The sequence below is a fragment of the Capricornis sumatraensis genome, chromosome 8 (assembly GCF_032405125.1).
Source record: "Capricornis sumatraensis isolate serow.1 chromosome 8, serow.2, whole genome shotgun sequence".
In the NCBI taxonomy this organism is placed as follows: domain Eukaryota; kingdom Metazoa; phylum Chordata; class Mammalia; order Artiodactyla; family Bovidae; genus Capricornis; species Capricornis sumatraensis.
This window is the reverse complement of record NC_091076.1, coordinates 39,243,228-39,262,254: the sequence shown is the minus strand read 5'-3', so window position 1 is coordinate 39,262,254 and position 19,027 is coordinate 39,243,228. Positions and strand designations below refer to the sequence as shown.

Genomic DNA, 19,027 nt, shown 5'->3' with positions numbered 1-19,027 from the left:
CAGATATTAGTTCCTAGGGCTTACTACTTACTGCTTTTATAATTATCTATGATATATTTAGATGACTTTTAAAAGAAAATCACGTGTGTACTAGGCAGAACATGTTGTTGTATAATCTTAATGGCTTGATTTAAATATTGCATTTACCTTGAGAATTCAAAGGAGACTCACACAGTGTGTGTGTTGAGGCATGAACCAAAAGCTGCTTAAAAGGATTAATGTTGCATCTCAAACTCAGCTGCACTGGTAGGTTTCTGTCATATGAGAGGTATAAAAAATGAAATTATAAAGGAAAAGGTCTGATGATATACAGATGGAAAGCGTCTGAAAAACTTGTTTTCCATACACAGAAGAGCTGCAAGTTATTTGTCTCAATCAGCAGGACAATGGTTAGAGACTATTAAGATTTATTTGGGCAGCTGCCACCTTCTTTGTAGCAGGCACACCTGCTCAGTGAGAGCCCAGGGAAGATGATTGTATAACTATGGCAATGGCTTCATTCCATCGACATGAAACCATCTTTTACCACTGAAAATTGTAGATATGCTTCTGATGCCTCTTCTAGATTTTTCAAGTTGGTGGATTCTCTTACTTTGCCACAGACATATTCAAAAAATATATTGTGAATACTTACGTTGTTAAGCATTTGTCTAACGTAACTGTCCCCCTGACTACAAATGACCTATTTCACACTGCCTTCTATCTCTGAATGCCTATTTAAGGAACAATAGTTATTATTGTTTTTAAAGATAAATCTTAGCTGGTAGGCCCAATTTACTTTCTTAAGAGCTCCATCCTATAAAAGTTGATAACGCTTCTAGGTCAGGTATGTGCAAAAGGTCATTACATGTTCAATATAAAAGCAAAGGGCTCTCCTGGTGGCTCAGTGGTAAAGAATCTTCCTGCAGTGCTGGAGACATGGGTTTTATCCCTGGGTTGGGAAGATCCCCTGGAGAAGGAAATGGCAGCCCACTCCAAGTATTCTTGCCTGGGAAATCCCAAGGACAGAGGAGCCTGGCACAGGGTCACAAAAGTGCTGGACACAACTTAACGACTAAACAACAAGAACTTAAAAGCAAAACTAGCCAACAAAATGATCAAGCATTAAAGATCTCACCAAGACCCAATTTTAGTGACTTAGAAAATCTTAACTTATGAAGAAAGTATAAAAATTATTTTATGATTGGCATCCCATCAGAGTAAATTAACATTCTTTGATTTCCCTTATGATATCAGTGATTTGAAAACTCAATATTTTTTTTCTCACCTCTTTATTGTCAAATTCCATCTTAAAATGTTAAAAACAGACATTTCTGCTCATTAATTTAGGGACAATTGCCTCCCTCCTCTTTTTATCGACTTTATTCTGTTAACTGAATAGTCTTTTAACTACACAGCTTAGACAGACTTGTATGCAGGAATAATGAATACCTCTAACATCGCAGCAATATTGGGGTAAATTGTGGTCCTGTTGAGTAACTCTTTGAAAGCTAAGCAGGAGTTATCATTTATTTGTTGGATTTCTGTGGCACTTTTTTTTCCCAAAGAGTACAAGGTGTGATGTGGTGAATTTTGCACAGGGGTTGTCTAAGAGCATCAAAAGGAAATGAAAGGAAAGTAGAGTTTGTAGGAAGAACACAGAGGAATGGTAACAGGTTATGGCAAAACCAAACCCCAGGTGGCGGTTAGGCGTGGTGAAAAAGGTGGAAGAGTCCAGGCCGAGTCATTTTACCAGAGCCTATGCCTCTGGTGAGCGCAAGACATTTCTTTTTCATTGCAGGCAGGGGGACCCCTTCCAGGGCCCAAAAGGGGCTCTCGTCTAACACGTGGACACGCATGCTGACAAAGCAAGAGACTTTATTGGGAAGGGGCACCTGCACGGAGAGGAGGAGGGTCAGGGAACCTAGGAGGACTGCTGTGCCATGTGGCTCGCAGTCTTGGGTTTTATGGTGATGGAATTAGTTTCCAGGTTGTGTCTGGTCAATCATTCTGACTCAGGGTCCTTCTGGATGGTGCACACGTTGCTCAACCAAGATGGATGCCAGCAAGGATTCCGGGAGGTGGTAGCCAGCAAGAAGGATTCTGGGAGGTGGTGGCCAGCAAGAAGGATTCTGGGAGGTGGTGGCCAGCAAGAAGGATTCTGGGAGGTAGTAGCCAACAAAAAAGATTCCGGGAGGTAGGAGGACATATGGAGTCTCCTTTTGACCTTTCCCAAACTTTTCTGGGTTAGTAATGGCTTATTAGTTCCATGTACCTTACCAAGACGTCTTGTAAAATCGCTCCTGCCAACGGCCATTATGGTGCCTGGTCCGGGCGGGCGGTTTCAGTCAGTGTTCCCCATACTCATGTGAAGACCCTCAGACTCGGAATCAGAATTACAGATGCACAGGGCAGGAAGGGGGCCTGAAAAATGTTTTGCCCAATTCTCTTCTTTTACAGATAAGGCAAATCCAAGCACAGAGGAAACAAGGAAACAATTTAGAAAAAAGCCAGGGTTAGAACCCAGATTATTTGTTTATTCAATAAACATACATTGAATGTATTGTGCTCAGCACTCTTCTAAGCACGAGGTTTCCCGTAGTGAGTTAACATGGACGTGAGTCCTGATCCTACACTGTCTTGTTCTATCTCCAATTGCTTAGAAGGATGTTCAGTGTACTTTATAAAACAGTTGAATGGAGACCCAGTCCTCTGGGGGTAAAGCTCAAGTGACTTATCATGAGAGAAGGGAGTTCTTTTTCATTTATTCGTGTTTCAACATTGTCCTTGGTCAACAGGTGCTCCTAGGGCATGTCTATTAGATCAGCTGGAAAACATTTATTGGACTGAGCCTCATTTGTATATCAGTGGAAAGAAGGTTTTCCTTGCTGAGATGAGCAATTTATTTTTGTCCTCTAGTAAGATGGACAAAGTCTTAGCCATTCTCTCTCATCAGAAGACACACTTGTCTTTTAAAATTGACTTTACCTTTAAAATGTCTCATAATAATCTAAACCCTATGTAAGATAATTTAACCCTAGAAAAATAATTGAAAAGGCTTTCTTGGTGGCTCAGTGGTAAAGGATCCCCCTGCCAATGCAGGAGACGCAGGTTCAATCCCTGGGTTGGGAAGATATCCTGGAGAGGGATGTGGCAACCCACTCCAGTATTCCTGCCTGGGAAATCCCACGGACAGTGGAGCCTGGCAGGCTACAGTCCATGAAGTTGCAAAAGAGTTGGACACGACTAAGCAACTAAACAACCACCAAGATAATTGAAATTGGAAGCACATGGTGGTAGAATTAAAGGAGAGAATTCCTCAGAGGAGCCTGGTTTAAGACTTGCCATAAATCTTCTATTCAAAAGTGGTATTAAATCCCCCATTTAACAATAGATATCACTGCAAGAAAACTCTGGGGTTTTAAAGGAAAAAAGGAGTCAACTGTTCTGTTTTAGTGTAAAGGTAGATTTAAGCCCCTCCCCTTTACTCAGTCTTCAGGCAGAAAACCTGGGCTTGTAAAAGCAGCCCAGGTGGTTTCAGCGGTGGAGCCAAAGAGTTCAAAAGCTGAGGACCTTCACTCTGGTATTTAGGGAATACGCCTCATCCTGTTCACCTCGCCGTTTGTCCTGGGGCCAACCTCAAAGAAATAAAATGGTTTTGGTATTTTTCTTGTAAGCTGTGGAGAAGACTGGTTGGGAGGCAGGGATAGGACTTTACGTGGCCCCAGTGGACTTGAGGAGGGGGGCAGAGGAAGGTCGCTTTGTTTCCAGTCCCGCTAACAGCCCTTTATTCTCGGGGCTTCGGGGCAGGCTCCGGCCCCGGGGGACACCTGTTTGTGCCCGCAGGGCCGCGTCCGTGGTGGTCTCTCCCCTCCCGCGTGCCCGGCAGCTCCAATTACTGGCTGCTTTACCTGCGGGGCTGGGTGTGGATGCGTCTTTGCGCGGCCACCGCCGCCAGCACGCACTGTCGAGGCCGAGGGAAGCCAGGCGAGGGGGCCACTGCCCGGAGCCCAGGGCGACCGGACTGCGGCTGCCCTTCCTCCTGCCACGCGTGGAGTTTGGTGGTGAACAAGAGCCCAAGAACTGCAAGACGGATACTCAGCCGCCTGGATGCGCGTGTGCGCCGGCGGGGAAGGCAGCGCCCGCCCGCCCCCCTCGCGCGGACCTCCCGCAGGCGGGATGTGAAGGTACCTGCGGACTGGCCGGCCCGGACTGCCTGCCCCCGGCCCCCTCCCTCCCGCCTCCCGCCCTCGGCCTCAGCTCGCCAGCATGAGAGGCACTGAGAAAGCAACAGCCTGCAAGTGACAGCTCCAGACCGATTTCCCCCGCTCCAGACCTCCGAGCCGAGCTGGGAAGTTGATTGTGCAGCCGCTTCACCGCGAATCCCTTCCGTTGGCAGCGCTATGTTCGCCTCTATCTGGTATGCCAAGAAGCTGGGTCGCAGGTTCGTGCACAACGCCAGGAAGGCGAAATCCGAAAAGGTAGGGAGTGCTTGGAGATGAAGATTACCTTTTCGGCTTTGCCAACTGCCTGCTCTGGACTGCTGGTCTTGAGTACAGACGCAGTTTTATGTTTTTTTTTTCCGCTCGGGATGAGAACCTGCCTCTCGCTGGCATGTAGACCATGCCGCTCACAGAAAGGGGGAACTCCTGGAGCCTGGCTTCCTGGGGGCGGGGAGAGGGGATTGGTGGTGGTCCAGTAGAGTCATTAGCTATTCAAAATATTTGGTGAAACCGTCAATTGATGGTGTCTCAATAGACACTTGGTATTCTTTTAAATGGCACAGGGTGAAAGCAATTAAGCAGCTGAAATCTTTGCTTCTTCAGGGAGCTCTCTAGTAAACTTGTTGCTACCAGTGGATTATTTTTATGACTATAATGGTTGGTTCTGCAAGGGGCATGATAAATCCCTGAGCCTCCCTCCAGTTCTTGCATCCTAGTGTATGTCATCGGAGCACGTATTTGGGACTCTGCCTGACATTGACCAGACTCCACAGGGGTGCTTGCTATCTTTTCAGATCAACAAAGCCATCATTTCAAAAGTGTTTACAATGAGCAAGAATTCTATTTATAATCACATAGACTTGTCCACTTAGAGAATGGCTTTGTATTTCTTTTATTCAGCATGACTGGTTGTTTCTAGAGAACCTCTATGTAGATCTGTCTCATGAGTTATCTTTCTCTAAGAAATTAACATGGCCTGTAAGTCCTCAGATGCAAAACAAAATTACGTCTCTAATTTGACTAAGGCTTTCAGAGGCACTGGCCAAATGGTCAATGTTTAAGAAATCAGTATCCAATTTGGTGATGGGGAAACTTCCAAAGACAATATTTTGTGGAGCTAAGATTGTTCCATATTACTTTGAGGATGTGATCTTTGGCCCAGCATCCTTTCTGACTTAGATCTACTCTTGAGATTGATCCAGAGGTGGTTTTCCTGGCCTGTGGCACAGCCCTTGCTCTCAGCTGCTAAGATTGCTTCACTGCAACTTGCTATCTGTTCCTTCAGAGTGGGATTGTTGATAATATGAACAAGAATTCAGTGATAAGCCAAGATATGACTGTTTGTAGTGTGAGAAGAGAAAAAAATCCTTCGAGTTCTGATTTTAGGGTTGTAGCCTTTCAGAATGTCCAGATCTGAGGATAGTATACTGTTGACCGACTTATTAAGTAGCACTTGTGCTGGAAGTGTAGTATGGGGAGACAAAGGTGGAGTAGAATTGATTCCTTTTTTCCCATGCATCACAGGTAAAATGATTACAAGCCTGATTATCATGTACTAGCATCATATATATTGGGTTTCGAGGGGTTTGCTTTGTTTTGTTTCTCTTTTAAGGAAAGAGACTTGAAAGTGACTCTTTTATTGGAGCAAGTGCTTTGAAAAAGTGCCTTCTTATGAAAATTACAGGTTGTATGGATGAGGGGTCTGTCAGAGACCACAAATGGCTCTGAAAGCCACTGGGAGATAATGTCTTATGCCGAATTGGTATGCACAGGAAAGTTGAATTTCCCAGTGACACTTATTTCAGGCTTGGGCCTGAATGTGGAGAATGCCAGCTCAATGAAATTCAGTGTACAGAAATGAAAGGATCTAACACAGGCTTCTGCTTCTTGAGTGTAGGAAGAAGCTAGTAAGGGGCCTTCAGTATCTCCATTTCATTTCTGAGAACAAGCAAGAAGAAACCAGGTATGGGGTTAAGGAGCTTTAATACTTCATCTTAGAGATAATATTTTGTCCTACTCAGAAAGTAGGAAAATCAGCATTAGAGAACTGAAGTTTTGCTCCTTGAGTGATAGAGACTAAAGGAAAAATTAACTCTAATGTCTTTCTGTTAGTCAGGGGAGCTAGGGGAGTTAATTCTGAACACTAAGTGATAATAACTAACATGAAAACAGCATCTCAATTTTTTTTTCCCCATGGAATTTTTATTCAGAGTTCCTGGAATAAATTAAAAGGTGTGCTGCCTTGAACAATGACCAACAAGGCCCCCACTTGGTGCTTAGTGAATGGGAATAGTTTATTCTGGGGACTTCATTTTATCATGTGGCTTATTTAAAACCAACTATGTGAATTAAGGTTTTGTCCAATGATTACAGTAATATACTTCAGCTGAGAAAGCAGTTAACAAATGATGCTGCAAGCTGGATGCATTCCTATAATGTATTACTGTAACAGCAGAGATCATATTGTTGCAAACAGGAAGGGGAATAGATGTTGCTGACTGTATGTTGTCATGCTTTATTATAAAAAGAAGGAGGAGGTATAAAGCAAGATGATCATTGAGTTTTCTGTAGAAAATGACCAGTATACTTAAATGTGAAAGAACTATTGATAGATTCAGAGCAGGTTTTAGCATTTGGGGGTATAAATTATATCAGAGGTAGCCCCTGTGATTTCGTTTCAGTACCTTCTATAAATTTGGGCTTCTTTTTGCAATAGGTAAGTTTATTCTCTCCTCTTCTAATAAAAAAAAACCTACACCCATCATAGCCTATCAGGCCTACTTTAGCTTTCAGGTGTGGTTGGAAAGTATATTCCTCAAGGCTGGGGTTAATTGAAAAGCTAATTGGGAATGTGCAAGCCTAAATGCCATCCCTAAACAGGCAGTGTGCCTTATTCCTGGTTGCCTGGTCTACCGTTTTACCTCATCTAATGCCAGCAGAATTAAACAGCAGTATGGAATGTGGTAATAATGGTAATAGCAATCATAGCAGTAACAGTATTAACAAGAGTCCCTCTTTATACACACATCATACAGCAGCTGCTTTAGGCTGTGGAGTTTCACTTAATTCTATAAGGTAGATGTGATTTTTCTTGAGTCCTAGAGAGAAGAGTAGTTTGCCCAAGGTCATAGAGTTTGTGGGACCTAATAGTGCTAGGATTTGAAACTGAGTTTATCCAGGCTATTCTAAAAATGACTCTTTGAGTCCATAGCCCTCTCTTCCATCCACCTATCATTCACCTGTCTTAATAAGTCATGAGGCTCACAGAATCAAAGTTACTGATCCTGTAACTCAACCCCCTTATTTCAGACAAGATTGTGCTTAAGCTGTCTTCCATAGACAGTGGTCTGCCCTGTTATTAAAACTTTACACTCTTTGTCCTCTTCAGATAAGTGTCTCAAGCTATTATCTAGGCACCCATTACTCCTTTTAACTAATAGTAATTGTTATATTATTGTAAGCTAAACAATGGCATTTGTATTCATTGTTTATCCTGTAAAAACTAAAGATATCTTTTGTCAAAAACACACACACACACTTAAATGCTAGGCAACTGTAGATACACTCCTTTTAGAGTAAGTCAAAGATATTAGCTGATTCACATTGTTATTGTTCTAAAAAAGAAAAAAGGCTCTTTGCTATTCTTTAAAAAGACAGTATGTGCATACCAACAAATTCTATGAATGAAATGATTTTTAATGTGATATGAAATCAAGACTGTCTGGCTGCAATAGAATACTTTCATTCACATTTTTTTTTTTACTCCATGTAATTAATTCAGAAATTAGTGTCTTGTAAGCTTGTTTGCCACATTTCAACTTAAAATGCTTAATTTAGTCAATCTCTAGTTGTATTACTTTAAAAGGGCCGCTTTAAGATAAATTGAACTGCAATTTCTGATGGCATAATCATATACAAGAAAGAGTATAAAACACTTTAAGTTGTGAACCTTCACTTCTGCATAGCTTTGCTTTTGATTTTTATATTTTTACTTTCAAGCATATGCCACGAAAAGTAAATGCATGATGCATTTAGAAAAGACTGGCATCAATACCCATCATCTAATAGACACAACTGTGGATGAGCTTGGCAGTGAAATATATCCTATGAGTGGTGTAACTGAGCACAAATATTCTGACAGCAGGCAATATTCACCTTGGAGAATTCATTAAGAACCAGTTCACTGGTTCTAGCCTCCTCTCCATCTAATCCAAACATATCAATTCAACAGAACCCAAAATAAAGGGAAATGTAGTAATGCATTTGCTGTCAATATGGCCAACAAAACAGCCTACTGTCCTGGGTGATGCTGGTGGGGCAATAATGAGCACTGGGTTTAAGGTGAGGAATTAGAGGGAATTATAGTCCCGTTCTTTGTTATTTAGCCTGAAACCAGCTCTTTTCCAAATAGAAGTAACACCTGTGCTTCAGCAGAACCCCCGTGTCTTAGGATACCCTCCAATTTGCTTGCCAAGCCTGCCTGGCCCATCCTGATACAGCCTCTGCTTTTTCCCCTGCTCTAAATCAGCATTTTGAACTATATTCAAATTCCTGAGTGTCTCATGCTTTTCCTAGCTTCTCAGATTTTGCTTATCCTCTTTGACTGACTAGTGACCCACTAGCCATCTCCTGACTCTACACTTAGATGACTTCATCATTAGTAGGAAACTTCCTCTGGCCCCTGCAAGCCTGAGATGAATCTTGCATCGGTTCCTACAGCCGCTTGTATATTAGTTGTTATTGTCCTTATTTCTCATTAGAAAGTGGATTCTCTGAAATGAAGGACTATGCAGTCTTTTGCACCGTATCTCTGGGGCCTAAAAGAATGCATGGAATATCTCATATCCTATTTCATTGACTGTGGGTTGTTCTCATTTGCAAGGTATATCATTTTTTTTGTCTATGACAAAGAACAAAGAAAAAGATTGTCAATGCAACTATAACATATCAACCGCAAGATTTCAATGCTTTCAGAGATGTTAAAATGTGGGAAAATAGTTTATTTTTAGAATCAATGAAGTATGACAATGCTGAAAGAATAATGAATGGGTTTATTTTGAGGATTAAGTGATTTAATATAAGTAAAATGTGTAAAGGTTATACTTGCTATTAAATCACTTATTTCTTTGCAAATCATAATAATAATCTGCATAGGGAAATCTATTAGTTATAAAATATACATTTTTTCCTGTGCTGGCTGGAGTCAACCAGCATTATGTAGATGGTTCTGGATTTAGGAAAGTAAATAGAAAATGAAAAATAAGGTTATAGAAGAAACTGATTAAAAGCCACAATCAAACTGGAGCCATTTCGGTTGCAAACCGGAAATCTTTAAGAAGCCTCCTGGCTTCTCACTATGTATTTATATGTCTAAACAACAACAATAGTTAACATCTGTTGAATTCTTTCTATGAACTGAGAACCATGCTTATACAAGGTTCTAGTGAGAGCGTCACTCTTATTAATTTTTAGAACAAAACCACATCACCAGTAGGTGGCTGGGATTAGACTGGGTGGCTAATCATGGAGCTTAGTCTCTTAATTAGTAAGCAGTGCTCTGTATGGATACACAGAATACTGCAGATTGTATGCTGTATATTATACTCTCTCTATATATGTATATATTTGCAATGACCTAGATATCAAGTTTATTTTTACCTATGAAAGATAAATATAAGAAGTGAATTTAAATGCAGAATCTGAAATTGAGCTTAGGCGCAAGAAGAAATGTCCTGATGTTGAAGATTCTTCAGTCCTCTGTGAATGATAGAATCTTGCTGTGTCTATTTTTGCCTCCTGGCAGATTGAAGAGTAGCCTGACCTGGAGAGAGGGATGGACAGATTGTCCTCTCAGGTCTCTCTCTCAGAGCTTCTGAGAGCTCATCGGTCGTGAGCAGCAGCATGACTCAGCGCCAGTGTCTGTCTGGCTGTAGTGACAGAGAGGACAGGTGTTTGTCCATGCTAAATGCAGCCCTGCTGTTCTCCCCTGTCACCTGGCAGGGGAAGCAAGCAGCAAAATGGACAGCAGCACCTGTTCCGAGGTCCCAGAATGGATGCCCACCTTGGAAAAGTCCAAGGCACAGCTGCAAGCAGGGTAGGGAGGGAGACAGAGGCAAAGGACAGGATCAGAGAAATGGTGAAGATGGAGGAGGGACAGAGTGGGCTGGAAAGGAAGAAAACAGGCCACAAAACCACTGCAGAATTGTTGTGAAGTAGTTGAGTCACGTCCGACTGTTTGCGACCCCATGGATTGTAGCCTACCAGGCTCCTCCATCCATGGGATTTTCCAGGCAAGAGTACTGGAGTGGGTTGCCATTTTGCCAGTACCTATTTATTGAGCAGTTCACTCAAGCACTATGATATGCCCTCATCTCATTTAATCCTCACTACAACCTTGTAAGATAATCTTGTTATTAGCACCCATTTTACAGATGAAGAAACTGAGGTGTAGCATGTGACAGAATTTGCCCAAGGTCATAAGTAGTGGTACCAGTGAATTGACCTGGCTGAATTCAGAGCCTGTCACCCTAACCACTCAGACTCTGTCCTTTTTAAAGTAATCTTGGATTGAGTGAGACAGTGACGTGGAGAAAGACTAGACCAACACAACAGCCATCTTCTCATCAACCTGCGCTTTATCTCTTTTGAGTAACTATGTGGCTAGGTAGAAGACCAGATTTCTTTTCAAGGGGTCTCCAGGAACCATCCAGATAGTGCCTTCCATCCAGTTTACATAATTTTAGTTGCAGATTGCTTTTGTTTACTTTGATTTGCTTACCCTCAATGTACCTTTAGAATGGTCTTCCTCTACCTGGTATCATTCAGTGGTGTTTATTATACTGGGTGATGAAGATGTAAGGGAAGCTTTCCCATCTAGCAGTGATGATCATTGTAGAGATAAATTTAATAATCAGATAATGTACACATTTCATTATTTGCATATGTATTATATTTATGGGGTTAATGGAATAACCATGCCTTGTAGTATTAACTAATTTTAAGTAATCAAGTTTTCCCAAATAAATTATTAAATTGTTAATTATTAAATCATTAAATTCTGCCCCTCCCCACCCCTCCAGGGTACCTGGGACATAGTAAGCCCTAAATAAACCCTGGCTGAATGTCTGAGCTGCACAGGAACAAGACCTTGTTAGGGGTCAGTAGGCCTGTATGTTAACTGGGCTTGTCCCAACCATCTGTGCCACCTTGGCTAAAGTCTCGTAATCTCTTTGGACCTGAGTTCTTCATCTGCAACCAAATTCCTTCCAATTCTCACATTCTTTGAATTCTAATCCTGATTTGCTCTAAGAGTCTGCTGAGTCTTTACAGGAAAGGATTTGATCTTGTTCGTCTTTGTACTCTCAGCACCTAACACAATGGCCAGCGCAAAGCAAAACTAATAAAATTCATGTCAAATCAATGTACACAAAAGGCCAACAGTGTCTTTAACCATTAGCAAGAAGACTATAATGGAGAATCTGCCGAATTTCAAGGTGGAAGCAAAGTAAGAGATACGCAGGGACTTTTCTTTCTTTACTGCCTTGTAAAGAAAAGGGAATAGGAGACACTTTTACAACCCTGGGCTGAAGGCTCCTGCCCCTTGCTTTCTCGCTCCTTGCCACTAACGCGGAAGCGAAACAAACAGTAGCCGCAGAATTCTAGTTCTCTTCAACCACCACCAAGGAGATGTCAAACTGTAACATTTTCCAGCTGCTTTGTCCCACATGCCGAAAGATTACAGGTTTATGTCTGAGCGTGGAATGTTTATTTCTTGCACTTTCTTAATCTGAAAATTCTAGTTATGTTGAGTATCCTTGCCCCATTTGTTGTGGACTGAATTGTGTCTCCCTCATCCTTGTTTTGGAGAAGGAGATGGCAATCCACTCCAGGACTATTGCCTGGAAAATCCCATGGACAGAGGAGCCTGGTAGGCTACAGTCCATGGGGTCACAAAGAGTCGGACATGACTGAGCGACTTCACTTTCACTTTCATCCTTGTTTTAAAGCCCTAACCCCCAGTGTGATCTAGGAGAATGGAGATAAGGCTTTTAGGAGATAATTAGTGAGGTCTTAATCTAATAGGATTAGTGGCTTTACAAGAGGAAAGAGATCTGTGTGTGTCTCTCTCTACCCTGTGAGGATATAGCAAAAAAGGAGCCATCTGCAGGTCCAGGAAGAGCTCTCTTAGTAGAAATCAGACCCTGCCAAAACCTTGATCTTGGACTTCTCGTCCTCCAGAAGTGTGAGGAAGTGTGTTCTGCTGTTTCAGCCACCCAGTCTGTGGCATTTTGCGATGGCAGCCTCAGCAAACTAATAAGCCATGGCTGAATGTCTGAGCTGCGCAGGAGCAAGACCTCGTTAGGGGTCTTACAAGGTGATGTTCATTTCATAGTGCCCAGGGCCAAAGTGTCATTGCAAGGGAGAAATGTTACCAGTTTAGTACTCTTTTTAATCCAAATAATTTAATTCTAATAAATATAAAGCTTCTACAGTGCCAATATCTGCTAGGAAGGGTTATTAAAATTAGAAATATAGTAAGAAAAAGGGTATGATGTAGAAGCTAAAGGGAAGAAATGAACTGCTTTTAGGGGATCACTGTGCTTGTCTTCATGTTCTGTGGTCTAACCAAGAAAGCAACATATTTTATCAAATTTGCTAACTATTCAGCCAGCAGATTTAAAATATGAATATAAAGTAGAACTCATCAAATACTATTCTTCCTTTGACCACCTCCTTGTTGCTCTAGGTTGCTCTAATTTATAAACAGGCTTGATTTGCTTTTCATACCATCAGCTCTACAGTTCTCTACGGGAGAAAGTTTCTACCTTGAGGAGGGCTTCTGACCTTTCCCCAAAGGTTATAGCAAAGTATGATGAAATGAGCACTGTCCAAGTTAGGAAGTCAGTGTCCACAGTGTTCACGGTCCTAGTGGTATCAAACTGTCGTTTCACATGGAAAGTTTTGGTGATTAGCATGGGAAGGGTGGAAACTGATGTACTGTGGGAGAGGAAAAGGCATTGGAGGTGGGAGAATTGGAGGGGGTGATACTTGGGAGAGCATAAGAAAATAAAAAAAAAAGTTTGTTTTCTCTGAACACCATTCTGACTTAAGACTACTTTCATTGTTTTCTAAGCTCGTTGGATAAGGTCTTGGTCATCTTTACTGACCTCTTTGCTTCATGCATTTTGTGAATCCTCTTGTTGGCACATCTAAGAAGACGACGCAGTGGAAGACCGCAGAGTCAAGTTTGAATTTGACTCAACAGCTTACTGGTTGGGTGACCTTAAGCAAATAAATAGATCTTTTTAATTACGAGTGTTCTCACATGTTAAAAATAGCGATAAGCATCCTTGCACGGTTTTCTGATTCAATTAAAAGTTGCATGTAAGGTGTCTAGTCCTGTGGGACACTTGGTATTTCCTTTCCTCCCTCCCTGTCTCCCCTCCCCTTCCTCCCTTGCTTCCTTCTCTCCTTCCTTCCTTTTCCTTCCTTCTTCCCTCCTTCCCTCGGCGTCGATTTCTTCCTTGTGTTCATTTCAATACTCTGCATTGTTATAGAAAGGATGCCAAGCAGCTTTTGATAACTTTTGCGTTAATGACTCCTTTTACTCTACTACCCCCTTGGGTTTCAGAATGGACTTGCCCTCCCGTCCCGGTTTTATAGACTCAGGAAACTGTATCTCTGCCGCTGATTAGGCAGCAGGGGCAGGGGAGGAGAAGTTGCTGAAGAGACCATCGTAAGTGAAAACTGTCAGTATGCTGACTATGAGGGAATTCATGGTTTCTCTTTCTTTTTAATAAATCCTAGGAAATCCTTATAAAAAGCACCCCACCACCTTCTTTCCCTCACCTCTACTCTCTCAAAACACACTGAATTTTCTGAGAGTGATTTTCTATGTTTGGTGAATGTCAGTCAAGGCACATTACTTCTCATCTGAAGTGAAAGAACTTGTACGGAATGAGCCAAGGAGCTCATCTCCCAGCTGGTAACTGTATCACATCCCCTTTAGAGCTTTATTTTAGGTCTGGGGGGGGGGGGGGGGCGGAAGAGGAAAGCAAGAGCTCCATGCAGTGTTACACTGAATTTCATAACCTGAAAGAACATTACTTTTGTAAATGATAGTAGTAACATTAATGACCACTTCAGTTCAGTTCAGTCTCTCAGTCATGTCCTACTCTTTGCGACCCCATGAATCGCAGCACGCCAGGCCTCCCTGTCCATCACCAACTCCCGGAGTTCACTCAGAGTCACGTCCATTGAGTCAGTGATGCCATCTAGCCATCTCATCCTCTGTCATCCCCTTCTCCTCCTGCCCCCAATCCCTCCCAGCATCAGAGTCTTTTCCAGTGAGTCAACTCTTCGCATGAGGCGGCCAAAGTACTGGAGTTTCAGCCTTAGTATCATTCCCTCCAAAGAAATCCCAGGGCTGAGCTCCTTCAGAATGGACTGGTTGGATCTCCTTGCAGTCCAAGGGACTCTCAAGAGTCTTCTCCAACACCACAGTTCAAAAGCAGCAATTCTTTGGCGTTCAGCTTTCTTCACAGTCCAACTCTCACATCCATACATGACCACAGGAAAAACCATAGCCTTGACTAGACGGACCACTTATTGAGCCCTTATTATTATCACAAGTCACTACTCGAAGATTATACATTTTCTAACTCAGCTAATCCTCCAATGATCTGATGGGCTAAGCACAGAAAGGTCAATTAAGGTGCACAAAGACGCACAATTAGCGAGTTCTGGAACCAGGATTTAAACCCAAGCAGCCTGGGTCTGAGCCTGCCTGCCGAAGCACGGTGCCACAGTATTTCCCTTGTCTCTGAGTCTCCATACAGCATGAGGCTGGGAGAGTTTCTTGCGCAGTGTTAATTACTGGAAACCAGTGCTTTGAGATTTGAACCCAGATCTTCTGATTGCTAGTGTCTCCCTTCTTCTAACAGGACACCAGGCTCTCCACACCATTGAGATGAGCGCCCCTACATTTATGTCCCAGGATCAGATCTCAAGGAGTTTCGAGCACTGCCCTTGGAGTCTAAGTTAAACAGCTGCCGACAGGTTCCTTCCGTTTCACCAAAAGATTTTCAGTTGTATTTATATTGAATGGTGGTATTAATAACACTTTGATATTTTCAGTAAATAATTTATCCAAATTCATCTTGACTTCTAAGCCCTGCTTCCATTAAAAAAAAAAAAAAATGTCATCCAACAAGATGGCTTTTGGAAAACAATTCCACACCAGTGGTTGCATTAATTGCTACTTTGGAGGTTCCTGCTGTGAATTGAATGGAGCCACTTTGGATCTGTTTCTTAGAAATAACCATCTTTATTACCTCTGCTCTAAGATGCACAGTTTTGAGATTTTTAGAGGAAAATATCTTCACTAATCTCTTTCTGTTTTCCATTTTTATTCCATAAGTAATCCTTTTCATTGTTATCACCATTTCTAATGTTCTCAGATTTAATTATGGAGGGTATGGGATGTTATAGGACATTGTCTCCTCTTGCTCTCTCAGCATATAACATTCTGTTAACTCCCCAAGTGTAACATTTTGAATATCATGTTTAATTCAGATATGATCCATTATTTTATTAAAGTTGTATTTTTCCCCTAGCGTATCTCTAGAATTTGCAAGAGCTCAATGGAAATGGCTTATGTGATACACAAGTAAGAATTTCTTTTCGTATCTGTCATTTCTCCAGCATTTTGAGCAAAGCAGGATGAAGTGCAGCATAATGGAACGGTGCTTGTTGGCAGTTATGAACTGCACCATGCATTTTAGAAAACAAATTTAAATACATTTCCGATTAATTTATGCTTTTTCTCTCCTGGTTTCCTATAATTCACCTATCTGGTTGTCCTCAGCAGTTTCAAAGTCATATTTTTTTTTTCACGTCTCCAGATTGACCCCAGGCTGGCCCCAGTAGAATAAAATCCAAGTAGATGTGCATTCTGTGGCCTTCTAAGGCAATTAGCAATTCAACAATGCTTATTTGTCCCTTGGTATTGAATAAAGACTTTTTTGCACACTATTACTACTAATACGATGGTAGGATTTATGAAGAATACAGAAATGATCAAGCCATGGTCTGTATGCTAAGGAAGTTCAGGTATAGGTTAGGAAAAAATGAAACATGTAAGATTAAAGAAATTTGCAGGTGAGCTTTAGTAGGATAAATAACATTTATTTCTTCTGCCTTGCCAAACCCTCTGTGCTTTTTTTTTTTTTTTGCTGATTCTTAGCATTCTAGAGCTACAGGATCGTGCCTGATTGCAAACCACCTGGCATAGACCGTATTCATAGAGCCCTGCTTTCCAGGATTAGAATAAAACCCACCTGGTCTGATTCTGCTCTTCGGTAGCACGTGTGGACATGCAGTGTCCTTCTAAGAAAAAAAAAAAAATGTCTTAAGGAAACTCTGCTTATTTTTAATGTTTCTGTTAAGATATATTGAGACAGAAGAGCGGCATGTTTAAGAACAGTTTCTGGAACTAGACTTCTGGGTTCAAGTCCCAGCTTTGCTTCTGGTTGTGGGAATTTGAGCAAGTTATTTAAACTTCCTGTGCTTCAGTTTTCTCCCGTATAAAGCGGGAACAATGGGACCTCTCTCACAGGGTCGTTATGAAGACCGAGTGAGGAAGCTATTTGTGGTATAAAGGCATAGGTGATTTTAAATACATAGGAAGAGAGAGGTCATTCTTTAAAAACAATTTTGGGGTGACTACAGTTCTGTGAAACGTCACAAATGGGTAGCCAATTCCTCCATCCCGTGTTGTGACTCTGATTTTTGACTTGGAGTACAGCCATGTTGAATTACTTCAAAATCTTATGCTCCACGTCTGCATGAATGGGCAAGCAAACCTCTGCCTAAGTACAACGACTCGGGGCTTTCCTGAGCCCTGCTTCTGGAAGGTGACTCTTATCTGTAGCTGTGATATAGGCAGTTGATCTCACCAGAGATGCTAGGATTACTGCCATTTGGTTGTTGAGTCTTTGATTTGAAAATCATCTACCCAAGAGTGTCTGCCTTGATGTCTACCCAAGAGAACATTCTCTGAGGAGGTAGGGCAAGAGCCTCTAATTAGTATAATGAACTTCTGTCTTCCCAAAGCACCAGCTCTGCTTTTGGAAAGGAATCAATATCCGTCATTGCTATTAGTTGCTCAGTGATATAGATATTTCCATGTGTTTCTGTGCTCTTAGGGCCTGTTCAATGGTTATGAGAACACTCAAATACTGGAGACAGCTTACTTTTATTTCTAATTAACACTTAATGTTCTAGAATGTGTATTGCCTCTTTTTCCATATCCCACCTATTTCTAATTTATACAGTTTCTTCACTGAGCCAATAGCATGCCTTTCTGCAATGGAACTATTTTCTTTACTTTAAAGAAATTGAACATTAACTTCAAGTCCTTGGCAAAAAAAATTAACAACCCATAAATTTATTCATTAAATATGTGTCTTACAATATGCCAGGAAGCTGGGATGTGGCAGTGAGCACAGCCCACGCAGTGTTCAAGGAATACATTGTTTAGTGGATGAGGACTACAATAGACACAAAGACTATCAAGCTTGAATATAGTCTAATTTTGACAGTCTGTGTGTCTATTGTGGTAAAATATACATAACATAAAATTTACCATTTTAACCACTTAAGTTTACATCCATTTCCAGAACTTTTCATCATCCCAAACAGAAACTCTCTACCCATCTGATAGCCTAGATGTCTAAACCTCCAGGCTTTCCCCTCTGGACCTTCCTAAAACTCTACTGATTAATTTACAATAGTTCCATTTACCTGTTAAGAAACATTCTATTCTAAGAATGTTTCAAAGATACTTAAACATGTCTGAACTTCTGTTGTTTCTTTGATAAGATTTTATAACTTTTGAGGTAATGATTTAAGCACTTTGTTGTAAGTAATGTAATTTAGGTGAGTACTATTAGTTTTACTAAGATTCGTAATTAAATGTAGTTGTGGAGTAAATTAGCTATGCCACGTGATCACTGGAAAATAGGCGCTCCATTTACTGCAGCATGAATGTTTTACAAGGTATTGTAATGTAACGAGTGAATTAATAATGACAATTTAGGTTTCAGCTAATTAAACTTTTCCTTAGCACTTATTAATTTGAGAGTCTGAAGTAAAACAACTACGACAGTGATCATAACTGCTATGATGGTTCAGCTGCACAGACTAAGGTTAAAATCGGGAAAATATAATATACATGACTAGTTATAAAGATAAAAAATCAGTTTCCAACTGTCTATGAATTTTGATGGGCAAATCTAAACTGGAATTAAATATTCATCGAGGAGAGAGACTTTGTTGTCAGCTTCATACCCTTATTCAGTCAAAACATTTTTAATGAGAATTTACACAATTGCAATAGCAAACAGTCAATTAAATAAATTTTAAAGAGCATCACGAACATGCCCAGAACTGAGCTAAGTTACTGAAACAGCATAACCAAACACGAAGAACACAGTTCAAAATCAGATTATGATGGCTAAAGGTTGTGATGTGCTTAGTTGCTCACTCGTGTCCGACTCTTTGAGGCTCCATGGACCATAGCCCGCCAGGCTCCTCTGTCCATGGGATTCTCCAGGCAAGAATAGTGGAGTAGGTTGCCATGCCCTCCTCCAGGGGATCTTCCAGACCCAGGGGTCGAACCAAGATGTTCCTCACTGAAGGCAGATTCTTTACCATCTGATCCACCAGTAATGGCTAATAATAATAATATCAGTAATATATAACAAAGTCTCTTTACAGATGAAGAAATTGAGGCTCATAAATATTTGACTTTGTACATCCATTAT

At 41.3% G+C, this 19,027-nt stretch overlaps 1 protein-coding gene across 2 annotated transcripts in view; it reads left to right on the top strand.

Moving 5' to 3' along the window:
- DLG2 (discs large MAGUK scaffold protein 2) overlaps positions 1-19,027 on the top strand; it is a 1,427,929-nt gene that overhangs the window by 328,403 nt on the left and 1,080,499 nt on the right. Inside the window, exon 1 of one of the 2 annotated variants that reach the window (XM_068976935.1) lies at positions 4,383-4,460. The exons of the other annotated variant lie outside the window; for it this stretch is intronic. Within the exon in view, the coding sequence (XP_068833036.1) occupies positions 4,383-4,460 (78 nt within the window). Of the gene's footprint in view, positions 1-4,382; positions 4,461-19,027 lie in introns of those variants that run through there. 2 annotated transcript variants of the gene reach the window in all.